Source organism: Syzygium oleosum, unplaced genomic scaffold (assembly GCF_021117445.2).
Source record: "Syzygium oleosum isolate NSW1041296 unplaced genomic scaffold, Sole_v2.1 Sole_v2.02, whole genome shotgun sequence".
In the NCBI taxonomy this organism is placed as follows: Eukaryota; Viridiplantae; Streptophyta; class Magnoliopsida; order Myrtales; family Myrtaceae; genus Syzygium; species Syzygium oleosum.
The window spans coordinates 20,000,001-20,019,740 of NW_026607486.1; the positions used below are offsets into that span (position 1 = coordinate 20,000,001).

The following is a 19,740-nucleotide window of genomic DNA, read 5'->3' on the forward strand; positions in this document are numbered from 1 at the left end:
GTCTAGAACGTCGAGGTTGATCAATTGGTACTTGTTCAAGTACTTTTGAGGAGGATTCTTGAGCAAGTTGTGGTGGAGATGAGGTTGCCATGGGTGAGATAGATGAATGAATATTCTCATATGATAATACTAGTAATTCATCTTCTTGGGGATAAGGACACTAAGAGTGCCATAACTTTCGTACGACGCTTACTTGAGTACCATAACTTTTTTTTCGCTCACTTGAGTGCCACATCGGAGTAAAATAGATCATTTGAGTGACATTTTCCGGCAAATGAGCTGACATGGATTTTTTAATTAATTTTTCATCCAACATGGATTTTTTTAATGTTATTTTCTTTTTATTTTTTTGAATTTTTTTGAATTTTTCTTTTTCTTTCTTATTTTTCCTTTTTTTTTTCAAGGTTGGCGAGGGTTGCCGATGACCCTCGTCGGAGACCTCGCCCTCGGCCAAATTGGGCAAGGGCTGCCTCGCCATCGGCCGATATGGCCACGAAGGCCCTTGGCAAGGCCATCGTGGCCTCATCGGCCGCAGGCGAGGCGGTGAAGGCTCTTGCCCGCAACCGCAAAAGCCCTTGGCAAGGCCATTGTAGCTTCGTCGGCTGTGGGCGAGGCGGCGAAGGCTCTCGCCAAATCTGGCGAGGCCGCCTCGCCCGCGGCCGCAAAAGCCCTTGGCTTTCGCCAGATCTAGTGGGTGAGGAAGCAAAGGAAATGAGAAGCAAAGCGAAAGCACTTGCAGAGATGGCAAGAGGGGCTGTGGAAGAAGGTGGGTCTTCTTGGTCTAATTTGGGTGCTCTGCTTCAAGAGCTCATACTGTAGAGATTGACTCACAACGAGAAGATCTGATCCATGACCTGAACCAACCAATCTTGAATTTTTGCTTCTGGAGAATAAAACTAAAGATGGCCGCCTCACCCGCGGTAGATCTGGCGAGGCTGCCTCACCTGCGGTCGCCTAAATCTGGCGATGGCCTTCGCGGCCAAGGGCAAGGCTGCCCTCGCCCAATCTGGGCGAGGCCTTCACAATCGGCGAGGGTCACTGGTGACCCTCGTCGGCATTGAAAAAAAAAATTTACAAAAAAAAAATAATTCAAAAAAAAATAATTCAAAAAATTTTAAAATATTGTCCACATCAGCTTCGGCGAAACCACGTAGGACGACCAGCGTCCATGTTGGATTTTCCGGCTGCCAAATGACCGATGGCACTCAAGTGATCATTTTTTTCAAATTTTTGGCACTCAAGTAAACGAAAAAAAGTTATGGCACTTGAGTAAACGCCATACGAAAGTTATGACACTCTTAGTATCCTCATCCCCATCTTCTTGGCTCAAGGATTCCCTTGTAACTGGCATAGATGGTTCTGGTGCAACAATAACATATTTAGGAGCCATGGATAAGTCATCATTGGATAAAAATTGATGGTGGTCCTGTGATGAGGAGGATGATTGAGATGAAGATGTCATCTTCTGAAAAGGGAATACATCCTCGTGAAATATAACATCCCTACTTATAAAGAAATGCCCTGTAGAGATCTCCATAACTCGGTATCCCTTCTGAAGAGGAGGATATCCCATGAAAATACACTGAGTAGCACCGGGATCCATTTTATCTCGAGGGCCCACAGTCGTTGCATAACATAAACAGCCAAATACTTTAAGATGATTAATGTCTAGTTGTTTTCCATAAAGCATTTCAAAAGGAGTCTGACCTTCAAGAATTCGAGTTGGCAAGTGATTAATTAAATAGGCTGCCGTGACCACACAATCTCCCCAAAGATTTTCCAGAATGGAAGCTTGGTATTTTAATGCTCGAGCTACTTCCAAGAGATGTCTATGTTTGCGCTCAACAATTATGTTTTGTTGTGAAGTATAGGTACAAGAACTTTCGTGAAGTATCCCATGAGAAGATAGATATGATATGCACTCAGAAGTAAAGAACTCGCGCCCATTGTCTGTACGAATTCTTTGGAAAATTTTATCGAATTGATTTTTAAACATAGAAAGGAAACTCGATAAAGGAGAAAAAGTTTGGCTTTTTGATTGCATAAGGAATACCCAAGTGGTGTGGGTTTAGTCATCCACAATTGTGAGGAAAAAGCAGAATCCGTCGTGATGAGGGGTATGATAAGGTCCCCAGATGTCCATATGGAGTAATGGAAAAGCACAAATAGCTTGAGATGTACTGATTGGAAAAGATACCCGAGATTGTTTAGCCAGAGGACATATTAGACATTTTGGATGGGGAAAACGCGCACTGTGACCCAAATGTTTATGAAAAAGAGATTTTTATTACGAGTGGTAGCATTACAAGAAATACTCTTATTGAATAAATCTAAATCTCCTGGGGAATCAATCCAGAAATATAATCCTTGTGCAACATTACTCATGCCCATCAGTTTGCCAGTCGAATAGTCTTGAAAGAAGCAATTTTCGGAATTGAATATGGCATAACAAGAATTATCCTTGCAGACTTTTGAGACAGAAAGAAGATTGAATTCAAAGTCAGGAATGTATAGGACATTTTTAGGATAAAGTTTGGACCAAGATGAACGGTGCCAATTTTAATAACATAGGTTATAGTCCCGTTTGGAAGACGTATTGACACAAAAGATTGTGGGCTTTTATGAACATGGGAAAAAAAATACTCATTGTAAATTATGTGGTCACTGGCCCCTAAATCGATTATTCATGCGTCAACTGAAATTAAATTTGCCTTGTAAATGAAAGTACCTGAAAAACTTGCATTCTTGTCATTGGTCTTCAATTGACTCAGCATTTTCATAATATTATGGTACTGTTCTTGAGTAATTGTTTTACGTGCTCCCATCAAATCTTTGTACGGAAACCTGGTAAGCAGAAAATTCTTTCTCTTTTCTGTCTTTATCATTTGGTTTCCCATGTAGTTTCCAACACATATGAATAGTAAGGTGCGGGTGCTTGCAATACTCACAATATTTATTTTTGAACTTTGGGTTTTGCCCACTAACCTTCTTTGATGATATGGCACTTCGTGAGCCGTACGATCCCTTATAAGCCGGCGCCATCGTAGCCCAATGATAGCCGTTAGATTCAGCTGAGTTGATGGCTGAATAAGAGCCGTCCGATCCTTCGCGTTGATCATAGTCGTCCGCGTGAGAAACCCTAGGGTATCCTTCATTTTCTTTGGATGCAGTAGCCACTCTTCGGGTTTCCAAGCTCCCAAGAGCTCTGTGACTTTCGGTGAGGGCTCCGTTCGTCGATTCAACTGGAGCAAAGCCGGGTGACAAGGCGGCGAGGGCGACACTTTCACTCACCCGTGCACGCTCAGCCGCGGCTATCTGGTGGCTCTCCTCTTGGACAGCCAATTGGTAGATCCGGCCGAGCTGCAGCATGAGTTCCATCGCAAGGATTTGCGACCTAAAATGTGAGTAATTTTCATTCAGAATCAGTAGGAATCTTGTAGCCTTCTCCCTCTCTCGCATTGCTTTATATTGCCAGAGCGTTTCGTCAGGCCCTTCGAGCTTTTCCTCGACTGCCTCGAGCTCGTTCCATAGAGCCGAGAGTCAGTTGAAGCAGGTGGTAACCGGTAGGTTCCCCTACTTCAACTCCGACAAGGCCTGGGTGATCGAAAAGATTTTTGCCCGATCAAATTTTCCGTACATTTCACGGATATTATCCCATATTGCCTTTGAGACTTCGGTCGGCGAGAGTCTGGCGATGACCTCAAGAGCCAAACAGTTCCTGATCCACGTCCGCACAAGCTGGTTGCATTTGTGCCAGTGATGTCGCAAGCGGTTGTCGGACGGGAAGGGTACGGTTCCGTCGAGGAACCCATCTGTTTCCTTGGTAACTAAGACCCGCCAGAAGTCCCCAGCCCAGGTATTGTAGTTTTCTGGTCTGGCCAACTGCAAGCTGATGAGGCACAACTCTGGGCCGTCTTCCGGCAACGTGTAGAGGGGGTCGCCAGGCTCGGGGCAGTGGCCGCTGGTTGCGACTACATAGGACATGAATCTGGGTCTCGCTGCTAGGTAGGAGTTTGTCCCTGAACCTGGTGGAATGGATCCAGGTCTATGGCCCGTACCTATCTAGCCCATTCTTGTGTTGGAAGAAGTTGGCCCACCTTCAGTGGACTGGGCTCCAAGATTCGGGAGTGCTTCTTCTCCAGATGTGCCGTTTTGGGCCCATGATTGATTTTTCCCAACAACCCATGGGCCTTGTACCGGAAACCAGTGGACTGGTGGCCATTGGACCGGGCCGGAAACGTGAAATGGAGCAAGAGCAGGATCTTGAGCTGTGGATCGCTGATCTTCAGTTTGATCAACGTGATCCGAGACCGTGTTATGAGGTGAGTTTGGAGTTTCCTCCATTGAAAATTTTTCTCCAGTAGCTGTATTCTTGTCTTTGGCCATGGTATCTCTTAATCGAATTCCTATCTGGATGTATTTTGCAGGGGTTTTGATTTGTAATGACAAATCGGAAGAAAAGAAGCAATTCGATGGTTTACAAAAGCTAGGCCAGGAAGACTTGCTCTGATACCATGACAGAAATAGAAAGGAGTTGGAGAAAATTATATTGTATTGATCTAATTTGTATACATGTACATTGACCTATTTATAATATAAAAAATAGGAAAAAACAGGAAATAATATACAAGAATTACAATTTCCTCCTGATCAATCAATTCATAATTGAGATCGATGATACAATCAGAATCATATCTTCAACAATATCAAATCGTCTCCAACATCGATTCTGTTCGATATGTTGGCCGGCCCGTATGGCTCGGCCGAGCGCCCTAGGATCACTATAGCGAGATATTAACGGTACGGTAAAAGGATAGAATTTGTGCACCTGATTTGGATTCCATCGGTCTAGATGCGGAAATGACGATGAACCGGTGCCGTAGGTCTTCTCCCCTATCACCCCCGAAGTCCCGGCGCTATGAGACCGCCTCAGCCATCTCACGGAAGCCTTAGGTGAGTTTGAGAGCGTTTGAAAGAGATTAGAGAGAGTTGGGTGCAGAGGAAGGACCTGCAGCTCTATTTATAGAGTTTCCAGCCAGGCCCTCTCATAACGGACCGGGCCGAACTCGGCCCACACAAGCCGGGCCCATATCTGACCCATTAAGAAAACTTATATCCAAACTTATTAGACCAAACCCGTAAGCGGGTAATAACAATCTCAATTAATGTAACCCACATTAGGAAAACGTTACATTCTCCCACTTGGGCTATATTAATTGAAATCGTACCTTATGTGCACCTTTATTTGGTCTATGGATAATTCTTAATAGTCAATCTGATCCCATAAAGTTTCAAACACCAAATCATGACGGTAACTGCATGTAATCATGCAGAGCCTTCCATGGTCACAAGTGTCTTAGACTTTACTGATATGGATTCGATATGGTTGTGTGGCAAACGGATGACATCTCATAAAGAGTGACACCTCATAAAGAGTGATACCTCATGTGTCATCCCCTTTGTCAGTCCTCATTCTCTTTCCTTAAGTGTCACAAAAACCTGATGTGTCACTAGAGAATATCTTTATGGTTCCAATGAACCTACATATGTCTTATCCTTGTTGTTAACATTACTTTATGTGTAATAAGACATATCCTTAAGGCTAATAACTGAATGCCCATAGCTTTTACTCAAGGTTTACACAGTAAGTTAAGATTTTCACCTTATATGTGTATTTAACAGGACAACAATGCATTTAGAAACACCTTATTGAATGCAAATGAGTTGATACACATCCAAAATGTTACAAAGAATAACAAAACACAGATGTAAACTTTATTAGAGCATAAATAAAAGCAGCTCCCACTAAACAACAGTATCCCATGATACTCCTAAGCCCATGCTAACGACATGTCGTTCAAAAATACAGGGGCGAAGGCCTTTAGTTAGTGGATCTGCTACCATATCATCTGTGGAAATGTGCTCTACTGTAATGTCACAATCCCTGACTTTTTCCTTTATGGTCAAGTACTTGACCTCCATATGCTTAGACCCCTTGAGACCTGTGTTGTTGTTAACAAACAATACTGCAGAGTTATTGTCACAATACAACTGTATGGGCTGATCCACAAAATCAAATACGGTCAACTCCCTAATGAGGTTCCGGAGCCAAATTGCCTGAGTAGCGGCCGAAAAGCATGCTACAAACTCCGCTTGCATGGTAGAGGATGTCATTGATTTCTGTTTCTCACTTTTCCATGATACTGCACCTCCTGCTAACTTAAAGATGTAACCCGTTGTCGACTTCCTTTCATCATGACAGCCAGCAAAGTCTGAATCCGAATACCCTACCAGCTGTAGGTCTTGAACATGTCTGTAGATCAGGATATAGTCTTTTGTCCTCTTTAAGTACCTCAAAACCTTCTTGGCAGCAATTCAGTGATCGTGTCCTCGATTTGACTGATATCTGCCTAGAAGTCCTGTTGCAAAAGCAATGTCTGGCCTAGTGCAAACTTGAGCATATATGATACTTCCAAGTGCACTAGCATAAGGTACATCCTTCATTTGGGTTTTCTCAACATCCGTATGAGAACACTGTGCCAGACTCAGTTTATCACCCTTTATGATAGGAGCAATTCCTGGCTTGCAGTCCTGCATACTGACTCTTTCCAGAATACGATTAACATATGTTCTCTGAGACAAACCCAATACTCGGCGAGAACGATCCCTATGGATCTCAATGCCTAGGACAAAAGACGCCTTATCAAGGTCCTTCATGTCAAAATCCTTCGACAATATTCGCTTTGTCTCATATAGTAAACCAATATCACTACTCGCAAGCAAGATGTCATCTACATAGAGTATGAGAAAAATAAATTTCCTCCCACTGACCTTGCTGTATATACACTGATCCAACTTGTTCTCAACAAAACCTAATGAAGTGACAACACTATGAAACTTCAAATACCATTGTCTAGAAGCTTGCTTAAGGCCATAAATAAATTTCTTCAATTTACATACAAGCTCACCTGAATCATTAGCTGCAAAACCTTCGGGTTGCACCATATAGACTTCCTCATCAAGGTCTCCATTTAAAAAGGCAGTCTTAACATCCATCTAGTGTAATTCCATATCAAAATGAGCTACCAATGCCATGATCACTTTGAAAGAATCCTTAGAAGATACTGGTGGAAAAGTCGCCTCATAGTCTACTCCTTCTCTTTGAGTGAAACCCTTGGCAACCAATCTGGCTTTGAATTTCTCAATCTTTCCTTTGGAGTCTCTTTTAGTCTTGTATACCCATTTGCAACCAATGGGCTTGTAACCTTTAGGCAATTCAACAAGCTCCCAAACACCATTATATTTCATAGACTGAATCTCGTCTTTCATTGCATCCACCCACATATCTGTTTGAGGACAAGAAATTGCATCTGAATGAGTTACCGGATCAACCACGCAGCCTATATTGTAGTCATGCTCTCCCAGATAGATCATATAATCCGGAGGTATAGCCGATCGTCTCTGCCTGATAGATCTCCTGAGTGGAGCTACTACTTCCTCATTCTGCACCTGAGGGGCTTGAAGTACTTCATCAGGAGCTGTTTCAATAACAAGATCCTGGACCACAACAGGCTCAGTCTGTGGTGTAGGGGTCTCCATTATCGTCTGTACAGGTAGAGAAATCGACACTGTAGTACCTACCATATTGTTATCATCAATGGTCTGTGAGCAACTACCCTTCTCGGCTACATCAAATTCTAGAAATTTCGCTGTCTGTGATTCGACACTTCTTGTGCCTCCATGGGGACTGTAAAACCGATACCCCTTCGAATGATCTGGGTAAGATACGAAGTAACATCGAGTGGTTCTGGATTCCAACTTGCTCAATGTTGGATTGTATAACCTTACTTCTACAGGACACCCCCAAACTTTAAGATGATTTAGGCTAGGTTTACGTCCAGTCCATAATTCAAAAGAAGTCTTTGGAACAGCCTTGGTAGGAACACGATTTAGAATGTAGAGAGCTGTCCTTAAAACTTCACCCCACAGAAAATCAGGTAAGTTCGTCCTGCTAATCATACTCCTCATCATGTCCATAAGGGTGCGATTCCGTCTTTCGGCCACACCGTTTTGTTCAGGACTCCCGGGCATAGTAAATTGAGCCACTATTCTAGAATCCTCCAAGTATTTGGCAAATGGCCCTTTCAGCTGTCCAGTATCGCCATGCCTGCCATAATACTCACCACCTCGGTCAGACCTGACAACCTTTATGACTTTTCCCAGCTGTTTCTCGACTTCAGTCCGAAAAATCTTGAACTTGTCAAGAGACTCAGACTTCTCCTTAATCAAGAACATATAACCATATCGGGAATAGTCGTCTCTAAATGTGATGAAATAGAAATTTCTACACAATGTTGCCGTATAGGGTCCACTGATGTCAGTGTGAATGACTTCCAACAGGTCAGAACTACGGACTGCGATTTTCTTCTTTATCTTGGTCATCTTACCCCTATAACAGTCTACGCAAGTATCTAGGTCACTTTCAAGAGTAGGCAGGATGTTTGTCTTTATCAGCCTTTCCACTCTTTCCTTAGAAATGTGACCAAGTCGTTTATGCCACAATGCATAAGACTGTTCCTTAGGTAGAGGTCTTTTGGAAACAACCCTTTCAGCTGTATAAGCGACGTATATATCATTGGGAGATAAACACAATCTATATAATCCATTCGATATGTTGCAGCACCCAACCTTATTTGAATCAAAGAACATAGAAACCACACTGTTCTTTATTTCAAAAGAGTAGCCACAAACATCCAAACTTGATACGGAAACTAAGTTCCGTCTGAAGGAAGGCACATAAAAGGTGTTTCTTAACATCATATTAAAACCAGAATCCAAAATTAATATGACATCTCCCACGAACTCACTCGACGTCAACTCTCTTGTTGTTTCCTACAGTGAGCTTTAATTCATCCTGATTTGGCTTCCTTCTGTTTGTGAATCTCTGTATGGTATACGCAACATGATTAGTTGCACCGCTATCTAGCCACCAAGAACTGGATGGAGCTTCTAATAGGTTGGATTCACAAACAAGTGCCAAAGAATTAATACCTGACTGCTTACGCTTGGACAACCAAGCTTTATATCTATTGCAGTCTTTCTTCATGTGACCCTTCCTCCTACAAAAGTAGCAGTGAACACCATTCTTCTTCAAGGGTGTTTTCTCAGGACTCAGATGGTCTAAATGACCGGTGGTTTCAGGAGTTACTTTCTGAGTACGATTCTTGAACTTACTACTCTTCCTGCTACTGGAACTAGAGGCATAGAAAGCATGATTTCCTTTATCTTTCTTCAGTTTCTCTTCCTCTGCCACTACCCTAACTATCAGGTCATTGACCAACCACTTTTCATCTTGGGAATTATAGTTGGTCTTTATAATTCCAAACTCAGTAGGAAGGGTGTTCAGGGCTTGATGCACAATGTAAGCATCAGAAAGGATAATCTCATGAACCTTTAGTTTTGTCTGGAGGTCTACCATCCTAAGGACGTAATCCCTAACCCCACTTGAACCATCATACCTCATATTATTGAGTAACTGCATGTATGTCCCAGCCTCAGCATTAGACGAGTCACGGTTCCTTGCTTGCAAGGTTTCCATCATTTCTTTAGCAGTGCAGTCAGCTGGCAAACTACTCTTCAAATGGTCCTTAATGGATCGCTTCATCAGTAACAAGCAAATCCTATTGCTCTTTGCCCAGGCGGCACTCAGTGCCTTTTCCATGTCCGTACTTTCAGCAGTGACATCTGCTGGCTTATCCTCAGTAAGAACAATATGAATATCTGCCAGCTCCATACCAAACAGAAAATCCTCTTTCCATTTCTTAAAGTTTGAACCGGTAAGAACCTCAATACTTATGGAGTTGCCGTTCAGGGAGAAGGTGACTGTTAAAAACAAGCAATATCTATAATCAGCATCATGTGAGTACTTTCCTGAGAGTTACACACATCATCATATAATCACCTTTGGACAGAATACATGATATGCAATTGTATACCCTCTACATTACAACGGTCATGAGAATATATTCCAATCTTTTATGAATTCACCACCTTTGGGCGTATGAACCACTAAGATCAGTCATTTCTCACGCATGTTATATATGCATCCCTCCATGAACCAATACATAATCACCTCTTTTGGAAGTATAATAACACATTAGAACATGAGACATCCTAACAATACGAGACTGATATTTCTCAAACTCAATCAAGTGTGCCACTTTGGCGGTCACTACCAAATTGAATCATTGAAACTCTCTCATACTAAGGATATAAACTTTATGTCTCACATATACTATATAGATATAATTCTAGACTGGAAGACATGGGCAATATCTCTAAAATTACATACCATGCTAATTACATTGCTCTATACATTGATATATGTTGAACCTTATACATACTATCAATGAAACAGGATCTACACGTCCTTATGTCATCATATACATGTAAGCTTTAATCTGTATCTCTTAAACCATAGAGAAATACAGGAAAATACGAAAATATACCCTAAAAATACGCCTATATAGGGTTCCGTATGTATTTTCACATCCTTAAAAGTATCAAACATGTAAAATAAATATACTACAGTGTAGATAATCCTTGTACGAGCACGCCGGTACCTTGCACGCTCCAAACAGAGGCCGGACGCGCCCTCACGCGCCTCCTAAAGGTGCGGCGCGTGGGCCTCACGCGCCGGCGCCTAAGCCGGCCAAAAAGGCTGGTCCGACCGGTCCGACCGCTTACCGGTCCGACTGGTTGACCGGCTCGGTCAACGGGTCGGATCAGGGTCGAGTCAACGGGTCGGGTCCGGAGTCGAGTCGGGTCGGGTCAGCCGGATCGACCCGGCTCGCGGAAACCCTAGCGCGTGCATTGCACGCGCCTGGGAACACCCGCGCGTGGCCGCGCGTGTGCCGCCGGGGCTCTCCGACGCCCCGGCGCGTGCGGCCACTCCCGGCGGCCCCTAGTGGCCGGCGACCACTCATTTTTCTCGTCTCGCGATGATCTATCCATCTATGTGATTTATTCTAACATTCAACGGATGAAAAAATCAAAACCACATACGAACAGTACCGGCCCGTTTCTCGACTATGGCGGCTCTGATACCACATGTTGGCTGGCCCGTATGGCTCGGCCGAGCGCCCTAGGATCACCATAGCGAGATATTAATGGTACGGTAAAAGGATGGATAGAATTTGTGCACCTGATTTGGATTCCATCGGTCTGGATGCGGAAATGACGATGAACCGGTGCCGTAGGTCTTCTCCCCTGTCACCCCCGAAGTCCCGGCGCTATGAGACCGCCTCAGCCATCTCACGGAAGCCTTAGGTGAGTTTGAGAGCGTTTGAGAGAGATTAGAGAGTTGGGTGCAGAGGAGGAACCTACAGCTCTATTTATAGAGTTTCCAGCTAGGCCCTCTCATAACGGGCTGGGCCGAACTCGGCCCACACAAGCCGGGTCCATATCTGACCCATTAAGAAAACTTATATCCAAACTTATTAGACCAAACCCGTAAGCGGGTAATAACAATCTTAATTAATGTAACCCACATTAGAAAAACGTTACACGATATTCCCGGTTGACATGCATGCAATGACGATCAAGAATAAGCAACGCTTGAATATCTGAGCGACGGGTGAATAGAGCCAGTTTGGCGCGCTCGCAGGTATTCCCCTCGACCTTGCAAGATGCATTTAGCAAAATTCTGCTCGATTAGGTTTGCAGGGGGCACAGGTACGGGGACCGCGACCAGCACGCACGTGCACACGTTCTCGTGTCAAGGTGACGACAAAGAGTGGACTGGCTCTTCACAACCCGCGAAGTCTGGAAGTAGCTCAAATCACATCCTATGATGAACAGAAGAAACGATAGCGCAACTTCTCGTTTGCTCTCAAAACAAAGAACACCACCTCTTATTGAGAACCAAGAGATAAAAATCAGTCTTTCTGAGATGGAGGATATACAAAGCACCCAGTGAGTTCTCAAGAGCATGCAGATATATATATGTAGATCGTATATCATATTATACTACATGATGGGTCATAGATTTTTTTGTGCACTCGGTTTATAGATATTAAACAAGCCGAATCCTATATAAATTAAGAATGCACTCTAAAAATGGGGTTGGTTGGTATGTCCTCTCTTGCTCTCTCTTATCTAACCTTCACAAGAGAGTATAGCGACAAATTGGTCATGTGGCCCTCAGGAAGATGAGTACAATGCCTCGCCTAGCTTCTGTAACTGAAGTAGGCACGACTAGTTGCATTATTGTGGACTCCATTTTTCTGGAGATTTAGTGGGAGCTGTGGGAGCTGTGGAGGAGGGTGAGGAGTGGCTGTGGATGAAGAGAATCCTGATGATGCTGCATTGCTGAACAATGGGGCTTGTTGAGACCCATTAATGGCATGGTTGACATTGCCATGCACTGGCAACCCGTAGCTTGAGAACCTCAACGCCGGAATCGCTTCAACCCTCTTCTCCATCGCCTTTCCCTGCACCAAAGCAGAAAAGTTCACAGGTAAGCAGAGTTCGTTGGCTAGATTGGAAATCAAGCAGCTTCGGCTCGTGGCTGCTCATGTATTGTACAATGTCGAGTGGATAATATCCATCTTCACTCGATGTTTATGCTTTTAGAAGATGAGATTGCTTGTCACCGTCAGCTTTACGGCGTGTTTTGAATTGCTTCCAGAACATAAATTAATAAAACATTAGTGTAGAATGATATATGTAGTGCAAGAAGATAATTAGCAAGCATATGGGAAATAAAGAGGAGAGATCTGAAAAAAGTTTTGCTGAAAATCCAGGAAAAAATTTCAATACTTTTGACGCAATAAACATGCTCGGAGCGGCGTACATGGTGTCGGCCATGTACCTGAGGCAAAATGTTTAAGATAATAATGCAGTTAAATGTGTCGCTCAACAAAAATGCAGATGCAGAAAACTGAGAAACCAATAAAAAAAAAGGTTCACTCTTGATTTGATCTTATTTTACATCAATCATTTAGTTCATCGATCCGTTGCGATGAATGTGTAAGATGAACAAGGGATCAAGATGCCCCTTCTCAGAATGCATTGCTACATAGTAAACTTTTTTCGTAACATGGTGGCAAATCACGTTTCATAAGGTTTTGAAGACCCAACACTAAACAGTACTAGGCAAAATGGAACGTGGTTTTTGATCAATAACAAGCCCAAAATTTCAGTTAATGAGGACGTATTTTGACTAGCCAATCGAAGCAATTAGTTTATGCATCCAAATAAGTAAATCAAAGAGCGTTTACAAGCAAATGGAAAAGAACGACAAAGAACAAAGTACCTCATAGTTTGGTGCGAGTGCAGGATACATGGCTGACCAAATGGGAGGACTCTTCGATGCCATTCCGATATTAGCAAGTTCTCCACCCTTATGAGCAGAAGAAGAGCAACCGACCTGTAAATTACGAGTTATGAAGACACGATGAATCATCAGTTTCTAAAGAAAGAGGCAAAAATCGTACAAGATGCTAGCCAATTGCGGGATTGATCGAAAATTTACCATCAAGATATTTGGTATCTCACGGTCGACACAACGAAAGAGCATATCCCCTCGAGTTCCAGCTCCCATTGAACTACTTGATGGCAGAGACATTCCGAGGCTCAGATCAAGATTGTGGCTGCCGCCTGAAACCCCATTAAACAAAAGAGCTTCTTGTGATTCATTGTCACATTGTGGCAAATTCCGATCTAGTCTTACAAGCTCAATTAAGTACTTAGAACATCAACTTTAAAGGACTTTAATTGAGCTGTACCTCCAGCTCTGGGATCTAGCATAGTCTCTCCTTCGTAAATGCTCGGCTCGAATTTGGTAGCTGCTTCCCTTCCATCACATTTGATCGCCACCTTGTCATAAGCCCTGGATTTAGAAGGAAAACAAAGACGAAGCATCTCGTCTGATCAACTAAGTCCACCAATATGTAGCAGAAGTATGCACCTAGTGCTTAGAGAGAGGGGAATAAAACGATTTTTAAGATCACGAGGACCTCGCAGCTTCGACTTCACTGTCAAAATAACCCGAGATAAATATACCTGCAAACAAGCATTGCGATTTTGAAGATACTAGGGTCGAACCCGATCATCTCGTTTCTTAATTACATTTAAGAGAAGTCATCTTAAGATCTGATTTCATTTTAAGGAACCATCTAAATTTTGTAAGTTCTGAAGGTTTAAGTTTCAGTTTTTGCGTCAACCAGATTCGACGGTGAACTACAAATATCTGCAAATTCAAAGAACTCGCAAACACGAATTCTTACTTCTTCCCAAGAAGCTGACCCACTCTGGCTTCCCATCGGCCGCATTTCGGCAAGGTCATGCCCCTATGTTTCGAGCTTCCTCTCGAGAATCCAGTGCTCTGGCGGCGAAGTATTTGCACGAATTCCTCTTTTGTTAAATTCGCCATCTGTAACTGATTAGATAAAAATCACCAACAAAGAACCACTTCCAGAAGATCATCGGTATGCTATCTACTCATCAATGATTAGAACCTGTTTTGTGTCTTCCTCATAATCGCTGATATTGAAATTGATGTCTGCATCAACCCCCCTAAACTTGATCGCCGCCCGATCATAAGCTCTGCATTAACGAGATCCACATTCGATTGAATAAGGAACAGGCATCGATAATCCTCTACAATTGGCAAACAAATTCAAATTCAAAACAAAAATTAAGAACTCACCTAGCAGCAGCATATGCAGTGTCAAATCCACCTACCAAAACCCCGAAACAACACATAAGACATCCCAAAAAGAAACACCAACTTCACAGAACTAATTCTCATTTATCCGTAACAAGTACGCATATCCAAGCGAATTGAGAGAGCTATTGAGAGAGAACAGAAAAGGAAATCCCTTTACCTAGATACACTTGCTTCCCACAGTCCCTGCAACACAATTTCCCAAAAGAAGAATTAGCCTAAAAACTTGCTCTTAATCAGAAAAGGAAAAAAAACATGTATACGAAAAAGGACAATCCAAGATCAACATCTTTGGAGGTACTTTACACCTCAATCAAATGCAATGCAACATACAACAGATCAAGAACAAAACCCAATTATTACTAAACCAAGCACACCAACACACCATATATGCGATTCCCATCTTCCGGTTCGCCGGTAAAACGTGACGCCGCGGTACTGCGAGCTCCGGGACCGGGGCCCACGGCGGCTCTTCCGTTGCTGCTTCTGCTGCAGAATCCTGAACTCCGCCTGACCTCCGGCGGGTTCGGCAAAGGACAAGTTCAGCCATGGCGGCCTTGCAGGCAACCCCAACCCTAACTCCGCTACCTCGTGGCCGTGCTCTCCGGCTCCGGCGACGGGAAAAAACTGCCGTGTGATGAGCCCCGGTGGCGAGGGCGGCGGGTCTCCGGCCTTGAAGCCGTCTTTGCTCTCCTTCTCCTTCTGCTTCATAATATCGAATATGGAGGAGGAGGAGGAGGTGGTGTTGGAGGAGCTCTCGTCGCCGGCGGTGCCGGAAGCTTCCTCGGCACTGGCGACAATGGTGGAGTTGGAGGTCCCGGAATCTTCCTCCATATCGTACTTGCCGGAGGCCTCGTGAACCTTGGTTGCTTCTTCCTCCTCTCGCTCTCCCACAGCAATCTTGCTCTTGTCGTCGTCGCAGGACGAGTCGCTGGAGATCATCTCGAGATTGAGATCCAACATGGTATCCTTTCTGACGGGGCCTTTCTCGTCGGTGAATCTTTAAAACCGAAGTGGGTCTCTGCGAAAATCTGGAAACCTTATGAAGCTAGTAAAGCCTTGTCGAGGGAAGGACAATCTTCAAAAGAAGCTGAACCAAGAAGATGAGTGCAATATGGAGAAACAAATAAAGTTAGAGAGATAGAGAGATAGAGAGAGAGAGAGAGAGAAAGAGAGAGAGTTGCTATTGGGGATCAGAGAGAGAGGGGATGAGTGAAGAGTAAAGAGCTCAGAGAAAATGCATTTTAAAGGAGAAGACAAGGAGAAACTGATTCTTGTTTAAGGTGGTGAAGAAAGAGTCGGTTTTTTCTGTGGACAAATGGAGAAGAGGACCGAGAGAGAGAGAGAGAGAGAGAGAGAGAGACGCCGGATGGAGGAGATAAACAAGAAAAGGGAAAAGAAAACGAGAGAGTGCAAACAACGGATGATCAGCAGAGACAGTAAGGCAGGAAGTAACTGGCTCAGGGACTGGAGGCGAGTTGAGAGTTGAGTTCGTCATATAAAAAACAAAAAAAAAAATTGAATGAATTTTTTTTTTCAAGAAATGAGAAGAAAAGAAGTAAAAGAAGGAAAAGAAACTGAAGGGGGAGGTGTGGACGTGTTAACAGCGAGAGGCAGAACTCTTACACTTGCCCCTTGTCATTGGGTGCCTCTTTCCACCTCTGCATTATTGAATCTTCCTCGTCCTTCTCCAGGATTACATTTTCAGATTAAAAACCTAAAAATATATATAATATTACAACATATGATGCACTACTTATAAAGAAAAATTAGATCAAAAACCGCTGGCGTTAAATATAAAAATAAAAAGAAAGTTTACGCGAACGATTTCATCCACCCGTAATTCGAAACTAGGTGTGAAGGTGGATAGTTAAAACCCTAAATCAGGGGTTAATAAGGTTGCTTGTGTAAATTCTATTTTACATTGTCGATGTATGTTAGGTGACTTTATTAAAAAAAAAGGTTATATATTTTCCTCTAATTATGCCTCCGAGTTGAGTCACGGGCACAGATATTACTTGCGTGCTAAGTTTTATGGAGTACGCACGTGTGGTAATTTCCATTAAAACATTAATGAAATTGGAGAAAAACATGGCTCTTATGAAAAAAACCACAATAAACAGGATGACTTGCTTTATTTAATATATAAAGTGAGGTGGTACGTCTCGATAATGCATCAAGTATGATCCATTTATTTAAATGAACATTAATTTACAATCTATCATATCACGAGATTAATCAAATTATATATCAGCCTTGATATGTCAAGCATTACTCCATAGTTAGAGCACACTCTTTCACACGCTCAACGCTTGGTTATCGATATCAGTAGGTGATGTTTGTCATGGGACTATCTTTATGTACAATGTAGGTGGCATTGCTATTCTTTTTGACCCCATTTGTTTCGAGCAATTTCTAAACTTTTGGCTTTTGTCATACGTTGAGATTAATGATTAATGAGGTGTGATCATGGATGGAACTAACCCTTTAACAAGAGGACAAGCATAAATGATTATATGGGTTTGATTTGATTGCTAGGCGACTTGCTACCTTTATTGATTTGAGGGATGGCTTTCCTGGACATTGATTAGAGAACCAATCTTACGGGTAATCTGCAAAAACACACTTCCTGTTTCAATTAGTCTTGTAATTAATTAGGGAACATAATATTAATTAATGACAATATAATCAGTCTAACATACATATTTTACTTTCAAATGTGTGGAACTATCGACTAGTACTGCAGAAAATTGTAGTCCCTCGGTTATAGGTTCGCGGCATTGTGTATGCAAGTTGAAATCGGATTAATAAGCCCGTAACAAGGTAATGGCATAAAATATTATTTTTACTTTAATTAATTTTGATTGTGGATCTACACGCAGTACCTCTCTCTCCCTTTCTCTATCTCCCTCTTTCGCATGTGGGTGTGCAACGAGAGAGGATCGCCGGTGTGGTGATGGTCGAGGCGAATGGTAGATGCTAACACAACGGTGGCCCAACAAGACAGTGGGTTAGGCAAAGCGGTAGTTGTACATTTAGTGTACACAAAGGACATAGATATGGAGGCAAAGAGACGATCAAAGACCTCGTTTTCTCGTACCATTACTCATGCATTATATGTTGGATTCACGTGTTTTGACGATGTAAATAGAACGTTCCAGTGATCGCTACCCAATAGCCGCCAAGGACTTCTTCCAATCTATCGCCCTTTAAAAATAAATTTTTTTCATTTCATTATCTTCGAAAGATTATCAATCCCAATCCTCTTTGTTTCTTTCTTTCTTTTTATTTTCTACCATCGAGATGCATGTATTATACATCTACATCATAATACATTTTGCCAATTTTTATGAGAGAGGGTTTCTTTATTGGAGGAGCAAAAGTGTCCGCAAGATAGTTCATCATATGCAAAGCCTTGCACATTTTTTACACTAAATATACAGAAGGCCATCCTTTTCTTCACCAACCTAAATCTACTGCATTCATCAGTCAAAAAGTTGGACAGATTGGGTCGGTTATATGAATCTTTACCTCAAAGCTTGAGTTGACTTGAACCATTCAACAATTTCATTGGTCCGCAGCCACTTTTTAAGGTTGCGAAGAAACTATCCAACTCCAATACGAACAGCATAGTCAAACTAAACAGGATGAATACTCATCTTTCACAAGTCAAATTAAGGAAACCCTAAAAAAACTTACTCGACAAAAGATAGCGACTTCGATATTTTTCGAGGGAAAGAAAGAAAGAAGTGAAGGAATTTTCACCGTAGAAATAGATGGTACCGAGAGTTTAAAAAAAATCGGGTACCGTTCGAGCGCAAAAAAAAAAAAAAAACAGAGAGAGAGGGTGGGTTTTGCGAAATTAGGACGGGGGAAAATCTGACGTGGCCCTGGGGTCCACGTGGCGAGATCCGAGTGGCCGAGAACCCCGGCAAATGGACGGGGGGAGATAGATAGGTATCGCGCACCCTGATGTCGAAGTCTCGTGCGGGACAACGTTGACCATGCCGCTAATGGTCGCTTTCCAATAAATTTTTTTTGCCATTTTTGATGGTGGGGGACCACCCCCCGACCTGTCCTTCTGTTACCTGATTTAAGCACGACGGGTCGCCCGCCGTCGATTGGATCTCCCCCAACCGGGATCCGACGGCCGGTGTCCGTCCTCTCTAGGCGCGGGGCCCACAAAAACCAAGCGGCGTGGGCTTTTTGAGATTTTTTTTTTTTTTCCTCCTTCTTCCATCCTATCCTTGCAATAAAGCACTTTAATTAATTTTTTTTGGGCGACATTTAATTCCACCGGTTTTTGGGACCCCGTCACCTTAAATGCCCCGCCGCCTTTTATGGTGGAGGGCCTTCCTTCCCGTGTGCCACGATTTTTCCTATTTTGATTTCCGCCTTATCGGACTTTTCGGGACCCCCTAATCAACGCAATTTTAAGAAATATTTTTTTTTATTAACAAACAAGTTAAAAATATTTTTTATATTTTCCCCGAAATAATCGGCACTTTTCTCAAACGTCCTAACCACGATTTTGATTATGGAAACCATAAATAAGTCAAATTAAGGAGACCCTAAACAAGTTAGTCAAGAAAAAGATCACGACTTAGATATTTTTCGAGGGAAAGAAAGAAGGGATTTTTTTACCGTCAAGGACTCGGGATTCGGAAAATACACGAAAAAGAAAGAGAAAAAAGACCGTTTAGAAACAAGGGTAGAAAATAGTAATAGATGATATTGAGAGTTCACCGATCATATCGTCGGAAGAAAAAAAAAATCGGGTATAAATCGAGCACACAAAAAAAGAAAGGTCTTGCGAAATTAGGAGGAGAAAATCCGATGTGGCACTGGAGGGCACGCTAATCGAAAATATATTTTATATTTTCCCGAAATAATTAGCACTTTTCTCAAACGCCCTAATATCAATCAAAAGATTAAAGATGTCATAGGACAAATACCAGCTGTTATCGTGATACATGAACAGTTCGAAAATCGTATGTATATAATAAGCGCTT

The 19,740-nt window shown here is 42.6% G+C and overlaps 1 protein-coding gene across 2 annotated transcripts; it reads right to left on the bottom strand.

The window, feature by feature from the left end:
* Nucleotides 1-11,883: 11,883 nt before the first annotated feature.
* Nucleotides 11,884-15,874, bottom strand: LOC115673290 (ethylene-responsive transcription factor RAP2-7-like). 2 transcript variants are annotated; one of them, XM_030595411.2, is made up of 9 exons: nucleotides 15,114-15,874; nucleotides 14,889-14,914; nucleotides 14,711-14,741; nucleotides 14,520-14,607; nucleotides 14,289-14,440; nucleotides 13,788-13,891; nucleotides 13,535-13,659; nucleotides 13,316-13,429; nucleotides 11,884-12,491 (listed from the first exon to the last, which is right to left on the bottom strand). In XM_030595411.2, exons 1-9 carry the CDS (start codon nucleotides 15,689-15,691, stop codon nucleotides 12,228-12,230), a joined length of 1,482 nt encoding a protein of 493 aa, XP_030451271.1. In that variant the 5' UTR covers nucleotides 15,692-15,874; the 3' UTR covers nucleotides 11,884-12,227. The 2 variants fall into 2 exon arrangements, with proteins under 2 accessions (XP_030451271.1, XP_030451272.1); XM_030595412.2 differs by having other exon boundaries at nucleotides 14,289-14,434; nucleotides 15,114-15,873.
* Between the last annotated feature and the right edge of the window lie 3,866 nt (nucleotides 15,875-19,740).

Bases quoted from the DNA above. Each gene is read 5' to 3' on its own strand.
- LOC115673290 (XM_030595411.2), bottom strand. From the start codon at position 15,691: ATGTTGGATCTCAATCTCGAGATGATCTCCAGCGACTCGTCCTGCGAC. The intron at 14,742-14,888 runs GTAAAGGGATTT...GGGTTTTGGTAG, and splicing joins TGGGAAGCAAGTGTATCTAG to GTGGATTTGACACTGCATAT. The intron at 12,492-13,315 runs GTACTTTGTTCT...GCTTTGGTGCAG, and splicing joins CACTCGCACCAAACTATGAG to GGAAAGGCGATGGAGAAGAG.